The sequence below is a fragment of the Lolium rigidum genome, chromosome 6 (assembly GCF_022539505.1).
Source record: "Lolium rigidum isolate FL_2022 chromosome 6, APGP_CSIRO_Lrig_0.1, whole genome shotgun sequence".
In the NCBI taxonomy this organism is placed as follows: Eukaryota; Viridiplantae; Streptophyta; class Magnoliopsida; order Poales; family Poaceae; genus Lolium; species Lolium rigidum.
The window spans coordinates 83025602-83042736 of record NC_061513.1 but is presented as its reverse complement, the minus strand read 5'-3'; the positions used below and the strand labels follow the sequence as shown (position 1 = coordinate 83042736).

The 17135-nt window shown below is 44.7% G+C and overlaps 3 protein-coding genes across 3 annotated transcripts; all 3 read left to right on the top strand.

Annotated features, from left to right (window-relative positions):
* Positions 1-400: 400 nt before the first annotated feature.
* Positions 401-2242, top strand: LOC124662864 (sulfite exporter TauE/SafE family protein 2-like). Its single transcript, XM_047200650.1, is given in 5 exon segments — positions 401-1021; positions 1023-1100; positions 1418-1558; positions 1675-1824; positions 1934-2242. Coding segments are annotated over 5 exon segments (1299 nt in total).
* Positions 2243-11693: 9451 nt separating this feature from the next.
* LOC124662863 (sulfite exporter TauE/SafE family protein 2-like) lies at positions 11694-14725 on the top strand. Its single transcript, XM_047200649.1, has 4 exons — positions 11694-12299; positions 13910-14050; positions 14154-14303; positions 14417-14725. Exons 1-4 carry the CDS (start codon positions 11694-11696, stop codon positions 14723-14725), a joined length of 1206 nt encoding a protein of 401 aa, XP_047056605.1.
* Positions 14726-15534: 809 nt separating this feature from the next.
* Positions 15535-16371, top strand: LOC124660286 (blue copper protein-like). The gene is made up of 2 exons (XM_047198096.1): positions 15535-15718; positions 15848-16371. Exons 1-2 carry the CDS (start codon positions 15535-15537, stop codon positions 16369-16371), a joined length of 708 nt encoding a protein of 235 aa, XP_047054052.1.
* Positions 16372-17135: the final 764 nt, after the last annotated feature.

The window sequence follows — 17135 nt, the reverse complement described above, 5'->3', positions numbered from 1 at the left end:
TTATCAATGATAGTGGAACCTGGCTCTATGGGTTGTGTGAAAAAAAAAAAGATGCTCATCATTCAATTCTTCCTTCAGAGAAAGCACCGCAAGAGACAACTTGATCTTATTATAGACACACTCAACACTTGCTGCCCATTCGCACAAATGCAGAGACAAGTGCACGATTATTTTTGTTGCTATAGCACACTACACCATGTTGACATTATGCATAGACAAAGTGTAGGATTATTGTTTTTGCTATATCGCACGCTAAGCTACGTTGACATTGTGCCAACACACACCGTTAAATCGTCTGAATGGACAAACACAACTCAAGGCTGGTGCTCATTTTGCTGTTGTACACTTGGAAGAAGCCAACGCCGAAATCTAGAACTCATCTAGCCAAAACACTGACCAGATGAATTCCTCGGAATTGCTCACGGCTGCAAGAGCGTTCAACTCAACAGTCTACCCATGGAGATCAGATGCGATGATGCACATGGAATCCACCCTACAGCTGCAGATCAACCCCCGAGCGGTCCTCGCATGCGTCCTCTCCTTCCTGGCCGCCACCATCTCCAGCGCCGGCGGCGTCGGCGGCGGCTCGCTGTACGTGCCGATCCTCAACATCGTGGCCGGGCTCAGCCTCAAGACGTCCACGGCGTTCTCGACCTTCATGGTCACCGGCGGCACGCTGTCCAACGTGCTCTACACCCTACTGGTCCGCGGGCCCGGGCCGGACGGCCAGCCGCTGATCGACTACGACATCGCGGTGGTCTCGCAGCCGTGCCTCCTCCTCGGAGTCAGCGTCGGGGTGGTGTGCAACGTCATGTTCCCAGAGTGGCTCATCACCGTGCTGTTTGCCGCGTTCCTGTCCTTCGCCACGTTCAAGACGTACGGCACCGGGATGAGGCGGTGGCGAGGTGAGACGGCGGCGGTGAGGAGGGTTCTTGAGGGAGCGGGCACCGGAGCGGGCACGGAGGAACCGCTTATTATTGGCAAGAAGGGAGGCGGTGGCCACGGGTGTCACTGGGTGGACCGTGGACTTGGTTGTGCTTGTCACGGTCTGGCTTTGCTTCTTTGTCATGCATCTTTTCATAGGAGGCGAGGGCGCTAAGGTATGATGATCTATTTACAGTCTATTTCTCCCGTTCTAAACTGATTTCCCTGATATACATTTCCCCCGTCATCACTTCTTGAATGAAGAGAACTAATAATGCGAGGAATTGTACTCCCTCCGTCTATAAAAGAATGTCTTAGATTTTTCTAAATTTAGATGTAATCTATACACTAAATAGTGTCTACATACATCTAACTTATGACAAATCTAAGACATCCTTTTATGGATGGAGGGAGTAGTAGGAATAGTAGTAGTATCGCATGACAAATTCGTCTCTTCCTAACTGAAGAGTGTGAGAACGAATACTTTGTTCAGGGGGTGTTTGACATGAAGCCATGTGGAGTCGCGTACTGGCTCATCACCGTGGCCCAAATCCCTATTGCCGTGGCTTTCACAGCGTGTATTGTGAGCCAGAAAAGAAAATTACAGACTCGAAACAGCCAGGTGGCTGAGCTGGTAAAATCAAGCACACTGTTCTTCAGACAGATAATTCTAGTTCAGTTATATTTGTTTGCGAGGATTGTTCAGTTAACTTGAGGTAAATTTGTTTGTCGTGATGACAAAACGCGTAGGCAATCGCAATGAAGAGCAGGCTAGACGCTCTGCCGGTGTACGTCTTCCCGGTGGCTGCTCTGCTGACCGGCGTCATGAGCGGCCTCTTTGGCATCGGAGGAGGCCTGCTTCTCAACCCCGTCCTGCTCCAAATTGGAGTGCCTCCAAAAGTAAGTATTTCCTTGGTATGAATGAATGTTAAAAGTAGCAAGTACATGCAAAGCTCAGTAGCAATTACAATAGCTGACGATCTCTGGTTCTGAATCTTTTTTTTTTCAGACAGCCTCAGCGACGACGATGTTTATGGTTCTCTTCTGCGCCTCCATGTCAATGGTCCAGTTCATAATCCTGGGAGTTCCCGGGATCGTGGGCGCGTTGGTCTACGCCGTCGCATGCTTCCTAGCTTCCATTGTCGGTCTGGTCGTTATCGAGGGCGCCATTAGGAGGTCCGGCAGGGTTTCGCTCATCGTCCTCATGGTCGCCGCCGTCCTGGCCCTCAGCGCCGTCGTCATAGCTTGCTCCGGCGCGGTTCGCGTCTGGGCGCAGTACACGAGCGGGCAGTACATGGGTTTCAAGCTCCCCTGCTAAAAGAAACAGCAGACATCCTCATGGCTGCGAGTTTGCTACGGTGTAAACTTTTGCGTCAAAGTGAAAACATTCTGTTTCCAAGAAAATTTACTTGGAAGTTCAAGGTCCTCGATCAAGATTTTCGATTTGTAGTGGTTCAATCCTTAGGACGATAATTTGGCTAAACGAAATTGAAATGGTAGTAAGAAGTGCGTGTGTTTTTTTTGTGAATCTTTGCGAAAACAATACACAATTTTGTTTTTCATTATCTTGTGCGATTTTACTATGGAAAATTGTTCAGTTGATTTAAATCTACCTCCACTAACTAGTATCACAAATATGTTTAGGAACTGGTAGCTTAGTAAGACCATACAAGCGCCTATCGACGTAGGATAAGCACTTTATGTCGGTCAAGTTGGAATCATCTCAATGATATTGTCTTTAAGGAAGTCAAATAGTTCAAACTTTTGCATCTCATACACAAACTCCATATTGCAATTGTACTTGGTACTTAATCATATGGAAATTTGGCAGCTTTAGCACTCTCTGTGCAACCTACCAAAGATGGTCGCATAGGTTTTATTCAACTGGCTTTGCTCGCGTTTTAGAAATAATATTAGTTATGCATAAGTGTTATATGTAATCCTCGTGATAGAGTAAGTGGTTGTGGGCTGCTTTCTCCTTGGTCTCCGGGTCTTCGGTGTGGTCAGCTGCTCGATCTTATTGCCGTCTTCTACCTGCTCATCCGGTGAGCCTTGTTGGTCATCCTATCCCTGACCCCCCGTGTTGGGACTAGACCCAATGTATTGTTTTCTTAGGAAGGACTAGAATTGTACGGTCCCATCAGTGCTCACTATCGGTTTGGCAAACTGAGATCCACTACTTGAGTGGCCCATCATAGGTCTAACAATGTTATTGATGTTTGTCGGACCCATTTCAGATACGGCTCATCTACAACATGTTAAAGTGTACAATCCTTGTCCGCCCAATGCAATTATGACCCGTTAAGTAGTCCAATTCCGCGCCATGTCATGAGTTGGACATCCTATTTTAAAACTGAGTAGGTTATGTTATATTGTGATCCAAATTCCAAGAAGAGGCTAACTTCTGACGAGCGGAGCGAGGGTACGGATCGTTGCCACCGTCTATATATTTTTTCCTGTAAGCCGCCGCTAGGGTTTTTGTCGCATCATTTTAGACCCACGGCGTTTGTAAACACCACCGAAATAGTGAACTTTTGCTGGCTGGCGCCCGTGGTTTTTCCCTTGTGTGTTGCAAGGGTTTTCCACGTTAAAATCTCGTGTTCCCTGTAGTGCTTTACTTTTCGTTCTTCGTTTATTGTGCATCTCGATTATAACAGGTTAGCCCATCAAATGCACTCATTAGAAGCTCGGTAACTTAAAGCCCTATTACGACATAACAAGCCTTTGGCCTGATCGGCCTATTATGACAAGCAAAAATTTGAAATTATCACACAGGAAAAATAGTGCATAGATGATCTATATGGATTAAATAAAAAAAATGACTTGTTGTCCAGGGTGTGCGTGGGCATGCGCTGGCTGCCATATGCTATGTGATTTTCAAATCTGATTAAGTTGTTGCTCACCAAGGGTCACATGTGTCAGCAGTTAGATTTTTTTTCGAAATGGGGATATGATCCCGGCTTCTGCATCATGATGATGCACACTACCATTTATTAAAAAGATTCGAGTTCAGTATCATTTTACAACTCAAGCATCGCCAAGAATTGATACAAAAATCAACCAGCGAAAAAAGCACAAACTACGCTGAGTACACATCAAAGTAGTCTCCTAGTATGATGCCAGCCAGTCTGGCACCAAATATCCTGAACGACCATCTGGAGCCGTCTGCATCCAGAAACCATGTCATCCCGCTGTCCCTCCGGCGAAAGGAGGACCCAAAGCTGAACCCAATGTGGCACCATATGGATAACCTGCAAGAAATGAATTTTTTTTTTTTTTGTTAAAGATAATATCATTTCTGATCCTCCATATAGACCAACGTAAAGCAGAAACCCAACCCGAATAAAAGCCTTAGATTATCTATCTACTCCATTCAACCAATTACCAAACATATTAGTAGTATTGGTTGGAGGTGGAAGATCATACATGAAATTAATTGTACGCCAAAAAAGCTTAGAAGTCGTTTGGAAGCCAGGCTTTCATTTCGTTTGTAGCATTTTGAAATGAATACATGTATTCATTTCATTTATATTGTAATTCTAGAAATGGACACTTGTTTGGTTGCCACAGGAATTGCAAATGACAGCAGAATTCAATATTGAATTTGTAAATAGCTTCTACAGAGAAATGCAAATGACAGGTCTCAGCTTGGAATTGTGTTTACCCATGGGGTCATTTTGCTGGATTTCCTAAATGAAATGACAGCCCAATTCTGTGGCAACCAAACAGCCCACGTATGAAATTCCAAAATGAATTCCAGGATTTCAGACCCAAATGATGGATACCAAACGACCTCTTAGCTAAATGACACTCAAAGAAAAGGTGTTGAATAGTTTTCTCGTCTCCACAAAAAACACATTTCGTGCACCCATTCCAGTGTCGTTTGGCTAGATTATCTTTAGTTAACAGAACCTTGTTATTCAGAAACCACATGAATATCTTTATCTTGAGGGGAATTTTAACCTTCCAGAGATACTTTGTCAAAAAAGAGGTATGGTCACTCATAAGGTCCTCATACATATACTTGACCGTAAACAAACCATTAGGTGTGAGCCCCCAGACAAAACGATCATTTTCTTCATTCAAGTTTACCATCATCAGTTTGCGACACAATTGTAATCATGAAGTTCATTTGTTACCACTCAACACCATTCGGAAACTAATATTCAGAGGGGTTTGAGCTAACACATGAGCTACTGTTACATTTTTGTGATCCACAATATTATACAAAGACGGATATTGCTGAGCTAAAGACAAAACCAAGTATCTTCCCATAAACGGGTACCCATCCCATTACCCACTTCGAAAATTTCTCTAGAAAAAAATTCTTCCTTAACCCCCATCAAACCCTTTCAGAAGGGAGAATCAGTAGGCTTAACCTGCACCTCAGATAGGGTCTTCTGTCTTAAGTATTTAGTTTGTAGAAGTTCTTGCCACATCCCATCTTCATTAAGAAGTTTAAAGAGCCATTTGCTTAATAAACATATTTCTTGATTTCGAGAACCTCAATACCTAAGCCCCCTTGATCTTTGGGTCGGCATACAGTATTCCATTTGTGAGTCTATAATTTTTTCTCTGTTCATCGGATTGCCAAAAGAACCTAGATCTATAGAAGTCCAAACGTTTCCTTACCCCAATAGGTATCTGTAGGGAGGACAACATAAACATCGGTAAGCTAGTTAAAATTGAATTGATAAGGACTAGCCTATCACCATAGGATAGTAGTTTCCCTTTCCAACATCCCAACTTACTCTCAAATCGGGTCTCCACCGGATACCAATCAGAATTCCTGAGTTTTCTATAATGGATAGGAATACCCAACTATCTAAAAGGAAGTGAACCAGCGTCACATCCAAAGATCTGTCTGTACTGGTCCTCCTCATCCTTAGCCTTTCCAAAACAAAAAATCTCACTTTTGTGAAAATTAATTTTAAGTCGTGAGAGCTCTTCAAAAAGACATAGTAATAACTTCATATTAACCGCTTTTTGCAAATCATGTTCTAAAAAAAGGATCGTATCATCGGCATATTGCACTATGGAGATGCCACCCTCAACAAGATGAGGGATAAGCCCTCCTACTTGATCATCCTCTTTTGCTCGTTCAATTAAGATGGCAAACATATCAACTACAATATTAAAAAGCATTGAAGACAAAGGATCCCCTTGCCGCAACCTTTTTTTGTCTGAAAATAATGACCAATGTCATCATTAACCTTTACGCTCACACTCCCCCCTTGAACAAAATGCTGAACTAGTCTACTCCACTCCAGAGCAAAACCCTTCATTCTCAACGTTTGTTGCAAAAATGACCATTTCTCTTTATCATAAGCTTTTTCGAAATCAATTTTAAATAAAACCTCATCCATTTCTTTTCTGTGTAACTCATGAATTGTTTCATGGAGAATGACCACCCCTTCTAAAATATTTCTTCCCGACATAAAGGCTGATTGTGTTGGTTTATAAATCTTGGGGCAATCCCCGTTATTCGATTAGTACCAGCCTTAGTAAATATTTTAAAACATACATTTAACAAACAAATAGGTCTATATTGCTGTATGTGGACCACATCTTCTTTCTTGGGTAGTAATGTGATTACGCTAAAATTAAGTTTGTAGAGAGGCAAATCCCCTTTACTAAACTGGGTGAACAATGCCATCAAGTCATCCTTTATTACTTCCCAATTTTTTTGATAAAACTCGGCCGGAAAACCATCCGGTCCAAGAGCTGTCAAAATCTCATTTTCAGCCGATGAAATTTGCAGGATATCTTGTATCACATCCTCTACTAAAGAAATATTACTTGGTGCCGGTGCCCCAAACAATTTTTGTAGAATTCAGTGATATAGACCTTTAAATTATCTTCCCCGACAATAGTTCCTTCTTGTTGCTCTAACTGGAAGATTTTCTTTTTTCTGTGTTTATCATTTTTTATCAAGTGAAAGTATCTCGTATTATTTCCTCCCTCTTGAATATGTTTAACTTTCGCTCGTTGAGCCCATTTAGACTCCTCTTCCCTTCTTAATTTATTTAAACTTTCATTTGCTTTTTAAAGCTCTTCCCTTTCACTCAAATTCAACGGATTTGTTTCCGCTTTCAAATCTAAATGATCAATAATAGATAACAATTTCTATTTTTCTTTTATATATTTTCCACTTTGATTCTTTGCCCATCCTTTGAGAAATCTTCTAATATGCCTTAATTTATTCAACCAAACCTCCATGGGATTTGTTCCCTCTAAAACTGATTTCCACTCCTTTACTATCATATCAAAAAAATCTTCTTGTCGCAACCAATGTAACTCAAAAGAGAATTTTGAATTATTACCCAGGTGTGCTTTTATTCCTGAATCAATAAGTATCGGGGTGTGATCTGAATCCACTCTTGTCAATGCCCGTACAGTGACAAGTGGAAATTTTTGTTCCCAAGATTTGGATGCTAGAACTCTATCTAGCTTCTCATATGTAGGTTCATCCCGCCGACTTGCCCACGTAAATTGTCTCACCGATAGAGCAATTTCACGTAGATTTAAATGTTTGATGATTGCATTAAAAACAAAAGGCCAACGCGCCCTGAAGTTATCATTATTTTTTTCTCCCCTGTTTCTTATAATATTGAAATCACCCCTACCAACATAGGTAATGTTTCAGATTCACATGTCCATTCAAAACCATCTCTCTTAAATTTAATGTGAAACTTTACATAAAAATCACATGTGCTGACCTTTAACACCTGAAGCGTATCTGAATTTATGCCCACTAGAATACCCCAGAACGACCATGAGGTGGTAAATAAAACCAGGAGAAATTATATCCCGAGCAAGTTGATTCAAAAAAGGTATAGAGAAGTTAGATCTCCTAGTCTCCAACAAGGTTATGCAGTCTAACTTATGCTCCCTAATTGCCTCTTTGACAAACAAGTGTTTAGCAGTATCTCCAAAAAAAACCTGGATTTCAATTTATTCCTTTTATATTCTGCATTAAGAAAACCGTTTTTAACTCGATTCCTAGTACTCTTGCGAATATTATTAGTATCATAAATTTTCCTCTGCCTAGTTTTCTTTGCTTTCATAACCGGCTCTATATTCTCCACATGATCATCCAACCCCAACGAGATATCATCATCTCCTCACATAGAGTAGAATCTTTTGACATTACAAGAGAGGGCAAACCCTCTTCTTCATTGACATTCTCACTCATATTTTTTTGTAATATTGTTAGAGTATGTTCCTCTTCTAACAACTTAATGCCTTTAATAGACTTTGCCACCTCCCCCTTCGATAAACCTAACGAAGCTCCTAAACGATTCGCTCTATGATTTATTTCCTCATCCGGGATATTCACAACAAGAAATTTTGGTGCTGTAGGTTTACCTGAACTGCAAGAAGCCTCACGCAACTGTGTCTGCCTCATTGCCTTCTCCATCTGAGGCATATCCATATCAGGTTGACTCTCCAATCGGGAGCTAGACCTCACTCCAGTTGATGCCTTCGGTATCCCCCAAAAGCAATGATCTCCTCCATGGTGGGTTGAACTAGCACATTTATTGATCTCTCCATTAGGGATAATGATAAAGGGGGTATTGTAATGTTGGAAGAAGAAAAGAAATAGGGGACTGACCCTTAGTCTTCATAGATGAGTCATTCCCCATCGGACTTTGAAGACTAATTGTAGCATCTTCTTCTTTCTTATTCAAAATGTGATCTTCCCTAGCACCATCCACCGGCTGTTCCAACGACACAACCTGGCTAGGGTGCAGTACACCACCTGCATCAAAAGTAACACTCCCATCAGGTACGATATTTGACAAAAAGTTTGCCGAAATAATCATATTATCATCCAAACCATAGTTAAAATTTTCGGAAATTGATGCCATACCCTTTCCCTTCTCTAACTGGAGCATAGAAGAACCCAGCGCACCGATCCCAGCTGCACCAATCATGAGCTGATCATTGGCAATCATTGCCTGACCAAATCCGTTGGCATGCATGGCCCGCGCAGGCCCGCTCCCACTGGCTCGGCGGATCTACTGCGGCGACAAAGACGCGGCACTGGTGGTCGATGCAGCTTCCACAGCCACAGCGGATCCCGCTTGGGGGACAATCCGGTCAGTGCGCGCACACGTGGCAGCCGCCCACCGGTCCCCCTGCTGTTTGCTGCTTTCGCTGCTGCATTCCTGGCGACGGCACAACCCCAACAGCATGCACACGTAGCTGGGCATCGGCCAATGAAGGCGCAGCATCAGCAGGCCCTGCAGCCTGCCTCCACTTTAAAACGTGGCTTAAAGAAACCCCTTCTAATGAACACATCACTGTCTGCAGGAATAAGATTGCGGTCCAAACACCCAATCTTGATTCTAAGCACCTTATTGTTACAAGTGTATGACATATCAACATCCAGAATCTTTCCAAATATTGTTACCACACCACATAGGGATAGATAATCTTTGTTTTGTAGGTTGATATAAGAGAGGAAGGGGAGGAGCCTACTATTTTCCTGAGAGTTAAATATTAACCACGAATCATCCTTCTGGGAAACAACAATCTATACTTAAAATACCAACGAGTTGGTAGACACATAGTTTGTTCATTATCATCATTGGCACAACAAGAAGCAGAGACATATAGAGCCTAGCTTGAGAGAAGGAACAACCATAGAGGTTTGCCTTTCCTTTGTCAACGAAAACACGGAGCATGGCATGTGGACACATGACAAGCAAAACAGGGTCCCTTCCAAGAGTATCCTTCACAGAAAACTCCCAACTCGCACTAGGCTTCCCTGAAACAATCAGAGTGAAGCTCATGCAAGGATATACTACAACACCACATCTGCCGGGTTGCTTCTTTAATTAGCATATGCATTCGGTGAGGTACGCGGAGGAGCGACACATCAGAGCGGCGAAGTTTTATTGAAGTGGGTCTCTGCATGACAATATCGAGTGATGTGTCTAAAATGGAGGCAGTCCGTGCATCGGCATAGGTTCCTGTAAGGGCGAGAACGATGACCTCTGTAGAGGCACCAGAAGCATCGGTCTCTCAGCCACAATGGAGGATCCGAACAACCACGGTGGAGGAGCGGATTGTGCATTGAAAGAAGGATGATGAAAGGCTGCAGAAGGCGGCGAGCATCACCATGCCACGATGAAGTGCCTGTCCCCTAACAAATCACCTGAGCTACGGGCGCGCCATATAACGGGAACGCAGGCACCTCGTCATGGCTGAAGTATTGTGACCGGTGTGCTTGTATTTTATTTCCGGTACCTATATGGTTGCCGTTTGATGACCAGTTCGCATACTGGTTGTATTTTTTTGCGGGAAAGGGTCAATGGAAAATGTTAACTAAAACAAACCCTTGCAAGAACATCCTTACAAGAATAGCAAATTACTCACAAGGCTTTGAAAATAGCAACACCATCTTCCTTCAGCATCTCTCGATGTTGCACCGTGAGCAAAGCTCGTTGCCGCCTCTGGACCTCCGACGTAGCAAGGCTCATACCGCAGAAAGCATGAAAATCCCGGGTGGTTGTAGAAGTTGCGGCCAATAAGTTGTTGATGTAAACGAGAAGACGCCGGCAACCACGATCTTGAGAGATTTCCATCCCAGAAAAGCTTGTACAAAGGTAGAATGGTAGGCAATCTCAATGTTGGCTAGACAAAGATGGGTGACATAATAGTTGCTAGGTGCCTTATCTGGATGAGCTTCATTTGGGGGAGAAGAAACTTGAGGACACCAATACATTGTGACATCATCCCCTCCTCCAATGTAGACAGACATTAATCACACCAAGCCTAATGCCCGACAATCGACACCAACCTCCATCCCGTCAACGTCCCTCGGAGAAAGAAAATTGATCTAGCGCAAGCCGAATGACTTTTATTTTCATTGCCGTTGATGCCCCTTCACCGGAGACCAAAAACTCGTAGTCCCCATGCTCCGCCACCGTAGCAGATGGTGGAGGGCAGGGGGGCCCATGGTGGCGCTAGGGGGTCGAGGGGAAAGCCTGGTCATCTCCTGATGGCCCCTTTTTTTAATCAGCGCACAAGCTAGAAGGTACTCCTTGTTCATTTTTTCATTCAAATACTGGAACAAACAAGTAGATCTTATTATATATAGATTCAACTCTTGGTGCCCGTTTGCACATTGCAGAAACAAGTTCGCGATTATTTTTGCTGCTATAGCATTCTGCACGATGTTGGCATTATGCAGGCTTGTTTGTGAAATTGGACAAATTTGATCCTTTTCGAAAAATCCAACACAAAATAAAGCTAATTTGAAAGGATTTCCAATCTGATCATTTTTTATGACCCTGTGGGGTAGGGCACCATGGTTATATTGCATTGTGCAAGACCATGGCACCCTACCCCTCGAGCCATGCAACGTAAGCAGGGCGCCTCACTGGTGGGCCATGTAAAAATGTTAGACTGTCATTATTTAGGGATCTGATTCATTTTGTGCCAAAGTCTTAGAAAATAGTTAGTTCTGTCCGTTTTGACGACTTGCAGAGACAAGTGTACGATTATTTTTTGCTATAGCAGACGCAGCTTAGTTGACATTTTGCCAAAACAGATCTCAGTGGACAAACACAACCCAAGATTCGTGCTTATATTTTCTTGTCGTACATTAGGAAGAAGAAGAAGAAGCCAACACTGAAGTCTGAAGTACTAGAACTCATCTCCAGCACACTGACCAGATGAATTCCTCGCAGTTGCTCACGGCTGCAAGAGCGATCGACTCAACAATCTACCAGTCACCATGGAGCTCACATGTGACGGCCATGGAATCCTCGTTACAGCTGCAGAGCAACCTCCGCACGGTCCTCCCGTTCGTCTTGTCCTTCGTGGCCGCGGCCATCTCCAGCGCCGGGGGCGTCGGCGTCGGCGGCGGCTCGCTGTACGTGCCTATCCTCAACGTCGTGGCCGGGCTCAGCATCAAGACGTCGACGGCGTTCTCTACCTTCATGGTCACCGGCGGCACGCTATCCAACGTGCTCTACACCCTACTGGTCCGCGGGTCCAGGCCGGATGGCCAGCCGCTGATCGACTACGACATCGCGGTGGTCTCGCAGCCGTGCCTCCTCCTCGGAGTGAGCGTCGGGGTGGCGTGCAGCGTCATGTTCCCCGAGTGGCTCATCTTCGCGCTTTTCTCTGCGTTCCTGTCTTTGGCGACGTTCAAGACGTATCGCACCGGGATGAGGCGGTGGCGCGGCGAGACGGAGGCGAGGAGGAGGGTGTTCGAGGGAGCAACCGCCGGAGAGGGCATAGAGGAAGGGCTTATCGGCCGGAAGGGCCACGGGTGTCACTGGATGGACTTGGTGGTGCTTGGCACGGTCTGGCTTTTCTTCTTCATCATTCACTTGTTCATCAGAGGTGAGGGCGCCAAGGTATGATAATCTCTCTTGACTATGTTTTTCGGTTTTCCTCCGTTTGAAATGATATTGTTTCTATTATATAAGCAATATACAAGTCTAAAATAGAGGCGCCACACTAAATCACCTCATCCAAATAATTTTTAATAGTTAGATCTAATATTTATGGTTACGCTTTAAGATGAGATTAATAGTTACGTTTTAAAAAATATTTTGAATCAAACAACAATTTCCCTAAAGTATTGTGGTGTTATGATGACACTATTAATAGGTAGTGTTAAAGGATAACTAGTATAATTTTTTTTAATGCTATGCTGGGTTTGAAAAATGTCATGTGGGGAAGACACACAATAAAACTGAGTATCACTAAATTAAAATTTATCTTAATCATGTTACATGGTACAAAAATACATGTAAATGTGAATGTAGAACAAATGTATCGAAAGGTGGAACATACTGGGGAATGAGTTACAGAAATTAGATAAAAGAATATGACTACCTTCATTTCATTACGTATTACATCGTCGAATATTCTTGAGATTAAATAAAATAGAATCGTGAAATTTAGGCAGAACAATTAATTTTAGAATTACATTATGAAGATTATATTTGTAAAAAAGTTCAATTTTAAATCTTTGAGATAGTGTGTCTAAAACATGGCATATTTTAAATTAAACAAAGAATGTCAATATTTTATAGTTGAGGGAGTGATGAGGAAAGAAATTGATCATGACAAATTCAGATAAAAAAGCACACTCTAGACTTTCCCTATAGTTATACGAGCAAATGATATTTTGGTTATTCCATTTAAATTTCAAATAAATGATTAAAAATTATGCAAGCACCAGATGAAATAATCATACCGTTCTATGTTTAACCGTTCCACTATTAAACAGTCATCCTCATTCGTGTTTATAAGAAACCATTATTTTTATAATAAAACACATATGATGAATCCAGAAAAATAGAGAAATGGTCTGGACAATTTCATTGTAGACCAAAATATTTAGCATGCTGGCCGCAACCGATAGTATAAATAAACATCATCGGGTGAGAATATTTTATTAACAGATCATCGATCGGTGTATTATTAATTACACACCATCGAGCGATAAATCATTATTTACACATCAACATATAGAATAGATAAAAAACTTGTGGGCATAATCAGATTTTTAACCTCACATCAAAGTAACATCATATAAAAACTACATCTTTGCTCGCGATATAAATTTAGCTCTATGTATTTATCTAATATTACCATGTGCAAAAAGCATATATAGTCATTAATAAATTCTTTTTTATGGCAACATTAACTATTCTCCCACAAAATTAAAATGATTAAAAATGCCTCCCACACATGTAATATTTTATTTACTGTGATATCTATGGTGACCATACAGCTATGAAATTACAATCTTATAATACAAATATTTATTAAACCATAATTTATTCTAGACATATTCAGATGTTGCCACTCGCATTTACGAGGCCACCTTGCTAGTTCATTCTTAATTAGGCAATTGCTTCCTGAATTACGCAAAGTACTGTAAGCAAATACGTGCACCTCATGCCAAATTAGTATGTTCTTAACTGAAGATTGTGAGGAAACATCCTTTCTTCAGGGGGTATTTGACATGCAGACATGTAGAGTTGCATACTGGCTCATCACCGTGGCCCAGATCCCTATCGCCGTTGCATTCACAGCGTGTATTGTGCACCAGAAAAGAAAACTACAAACTCAAAACTGCCAGGTGGTTGAGCTGGTACGCTACAGCAAGCTATAATTTCGTTCAGTTAACTTCGTTAGCGAGGATTTTTCAATTAGCTTGAGGCAAATTAGTATGTCTTCTATGATAAAACCCGTAGGCAATTGCAGTGAAGAGCAGACTGGATGCTATGCCGGTGTACGTCTTCTCAGTGGCTGCTCTGCTGACCGGCGTCATGAGTGGCCTCTTTGGCATCGGAGGTGGCCTGCTTCTGAACCCTGTCCTACTCCAAACTGGAGTACCTCCAAAAGTAAGTGCTTCCTCGGTGGCGTTCCTGTTTTTTCCAAGTCAAGAAGCAATGGCAAGCTCAGTAGCTATCATTGAGCTGATGCATGCATAATCCGATCTGAATTTTTTTTTCAGACAGCGTCAGCGACGACGATGTTTATGGTTCTTTTCTGCGCATCCATGTCGATGGTCCAGTTCATAATCCTGGGCGTTGACGGGATCGCGGGGGCGTTGGTCTATGCCGCCGCCTGCTTCGTAGGTTCGATCTTCGGACTGGTTGTGATCGAGGGCGCCATGAGGAAGTCGGGCAGGGTTTCGCTCATCGTCCTATTGGTTGCTGCCGTCTTGGCTGTCAGCAAAGGCGGCATCGCTTACTCCGGCGCAGTTCGTGTCTGGGCGCAGTACACGAGCGGGCAGTACATGGGCTTCGAGCTCCCCTGCTAGGAAGGAAACAGAAGAAATCCTCAGGCTGCAAGAAATCCCCTGTATTTTTCTTGCGTCAACAGAATCTGAACTCTGAAGTTGTGGACACTGTAGCCAGCCTGATGAATTGTAACGTGATCTGGCCTTTGGCTTCTGGGAGAATTGAGCCGGGCCACTTGGGGTCGCTTTTGTTCACCCTTTCGGATGTATCAATTGGCGACATCTCCCTCGTGTTCAAGTTCAATCGATTTGGCAGCCGTTGGCACATGTGCAAGCTGGACCGGTCCATGGTCCGACGGCCGAGAGTGTTCGTTCCAGGCCCTACGCTCTTGGACATTCCATCTAGCCGTATCCACCGCCGAGCAGATTCCGGCGTGAACTGTAGCGTTGCGCGTCCCGGAGGGAATGTAGGTGACCATTATACGCAGCGGTGAAAAGGTGCCTTGCGGGCGGTGCACGCGCGAACTGCGGCTGGGTTTAACATTCTTTTTACGCCGCCCTGAACGTGCTGCTGCCGCCGTTGCCGGTGAGTTGGCCCTCGTCGTGGCCGGAAACGCTTGTCGACGAGCGTCCGAGATGCGCTGATCGATCGGCTGGACCTGATGAACAGCATGGCCTGCTGGCTCAGTGGAAATTATACGGAATGTTTCCCGATTCAGTAAACGGACGTATATACAGGTGCTGCTGCATGCTCCAAAAACTGGATCTGCTCTACCGGTTGTTCTTTTCTACCAACTGCCTGGTTTGGTCTGTCGCTCGAAATTCTGTAGGAGTGTGCACGCTGATTCCTCTATATATAGCGACTCAGAATGCACCTTTTACACCAGAACATGCCTTCTGCGACGAAGATGGCAGAGATGAAGGCGGCGATCTGCATCGCCGCAGTAGCAGCACTGATCCACGTCGTCACCGCCGCTGATTACTTCGTCGGCGACCCAACCGGCGGCTGGCAGGGGAGGACGGACTACAAGTCCTGGGCTGCGGCCCAGAGCTTTGCTCCCGGAGATACCCTAAGTAAGTCATGAGTGCCGCTGTACCGGACTCATAAGCGCGTGATTGTTCTAAACAACAAAATGCTCTGATCGTTCAATTCATACTCATCCTGCTAATCCATGTTTTTCGCGCTCAAACGACGATACGCAGCGTTCAAGTACAGCGCGTACCACAACGTCGTCGAGGTGACCGCCGACGACTACGAGGCGTGCTCCACGGCCAACCCCGTCTCCTTCGACAACAGCGGCCTCACCACCGTCGCGCTCACCGCGCCGGGGAAGCGCTACTTCATCTGCGGCGGGCCAGGCCACTGCCAGAACGGGATGAAGGTGGAGGTGGACGTCGCCGACCGCCCCGCACCCGCGGCACCCAGCTCCCCGCCGCAGCTGCCACCCTCGCCATTGCCACCAGCTCCGGCGCCCGCCGCTGAACCGCCAAGACATGCGGGGCACAAGAGGCACAAGAAGTGGTGCTCCCCGCCTAAGCCTGCGCCGGCATTGGCTCCCGTGGTGCAGTCGTCGGAGTCGTATCTGCCGCTCGCGGCCGTTGCGCCGATGTCGTCGCCTACTCCGCCGGCGCCCATGTCGTCGGATGCTGTAGCCGTGTGGCATTCAAAGTGGGGCGGCGCCACGCTGGGGCTTCTCGCTCTTTGGTTTGCGGTGCTGCCGCTGTGAGCTAAGGGAGGTTTTCGATTAGGCCTGCGTGAGGCCGTCAGATGTTGCATCCCTGTTAACGTCCACTGTATTGCGTGTTCAGATTTGTGTTAAGAGTTGATAATAATTGCCTGTCTTAGCGAGCTACGCACTGTCTCGGATGGGATAGCTGGTACCCTCAACTAGTCGTCCTCCGTGCGATACTTTCACCGTGTTCTTTTACATGTAGAGAGTTGGAGGATTTCTAGCAGACTCACCAAAATATCTCTTCCGTTACCATAAACTGTTAGTTTAAGCAGCAAATGGAAAAGAAAAAAATTTGAAAGAATCATGATCCATCTCATCCCCAATCTCTAAAATAACAATATGGTACGAATTAGAGCATCTTCAATGGCGCAACTAGTCGGTCTCCACCCTGATAGCGTCCATCTTCTTCCCGCGCTTCATTTTCCTCCGCTCTGCCGAACTGAAGTGATCAAGGCATTTGTAGTGGCGCACCAACAACATGCCCCGGTGCCGCTGGTGGTCGTCGGCCGGGACGAGGTAGGAGATCATTTTGCCGTTGATGTGCTCTTTGAAGGGCTGGTCCATAACCACGGGCACCAGCCGAGGTTCGGGACCTACCCTCACCTGCAGTACATTCCCCTCGAACGTTGCCAAGTAGACACGCCCTTGCAGCGTCGACATCGACGTGTATTGGATGTGACTATCGAGCAAACGGTCTCTCAGGAGTGCCCACTGCGTGTGTTATCACCAGATTTTGGCTAAATCAGGAGGTGGGCCGC

Coding starts and splice junctions, on each gene's coding strand:
- LOC124660286 (XM_047198096.1), top strand. CDS start 15,535: ATGCCTTCTGCGACGAAGATGGCAGAGATGAAGGCGGCGATCTGCATC. Junction 15,719..15,847: donor TGCTCCCGGAGATACCCTAA/GTAAGTCATGAG, acceptor GACGATACGCAG/CGTTCAAGTACAGCGCGTAC.
- LOC124662863 (XM_047200649.1), top strand. CDS start 11,694: ATGGAATCCTCGTTACAGCTGCAGAGCAACCTCCGCACGGTCCTCCCG. Junction 12,300..13,909: donor TCAGAGGTGAGGGCGCCAAG/GTATGATAATCT, acceptor TCCTTTCTTCAG/GGGGTATTTGACATGCAGAC. Junction 14,304..14,416: donor AAACTGGAGTACCTCCAAAA/GTAAGTGCTTCC, acceptor TTTTTTTTTCAG/ACAGCGTCAGCGACGACGAT.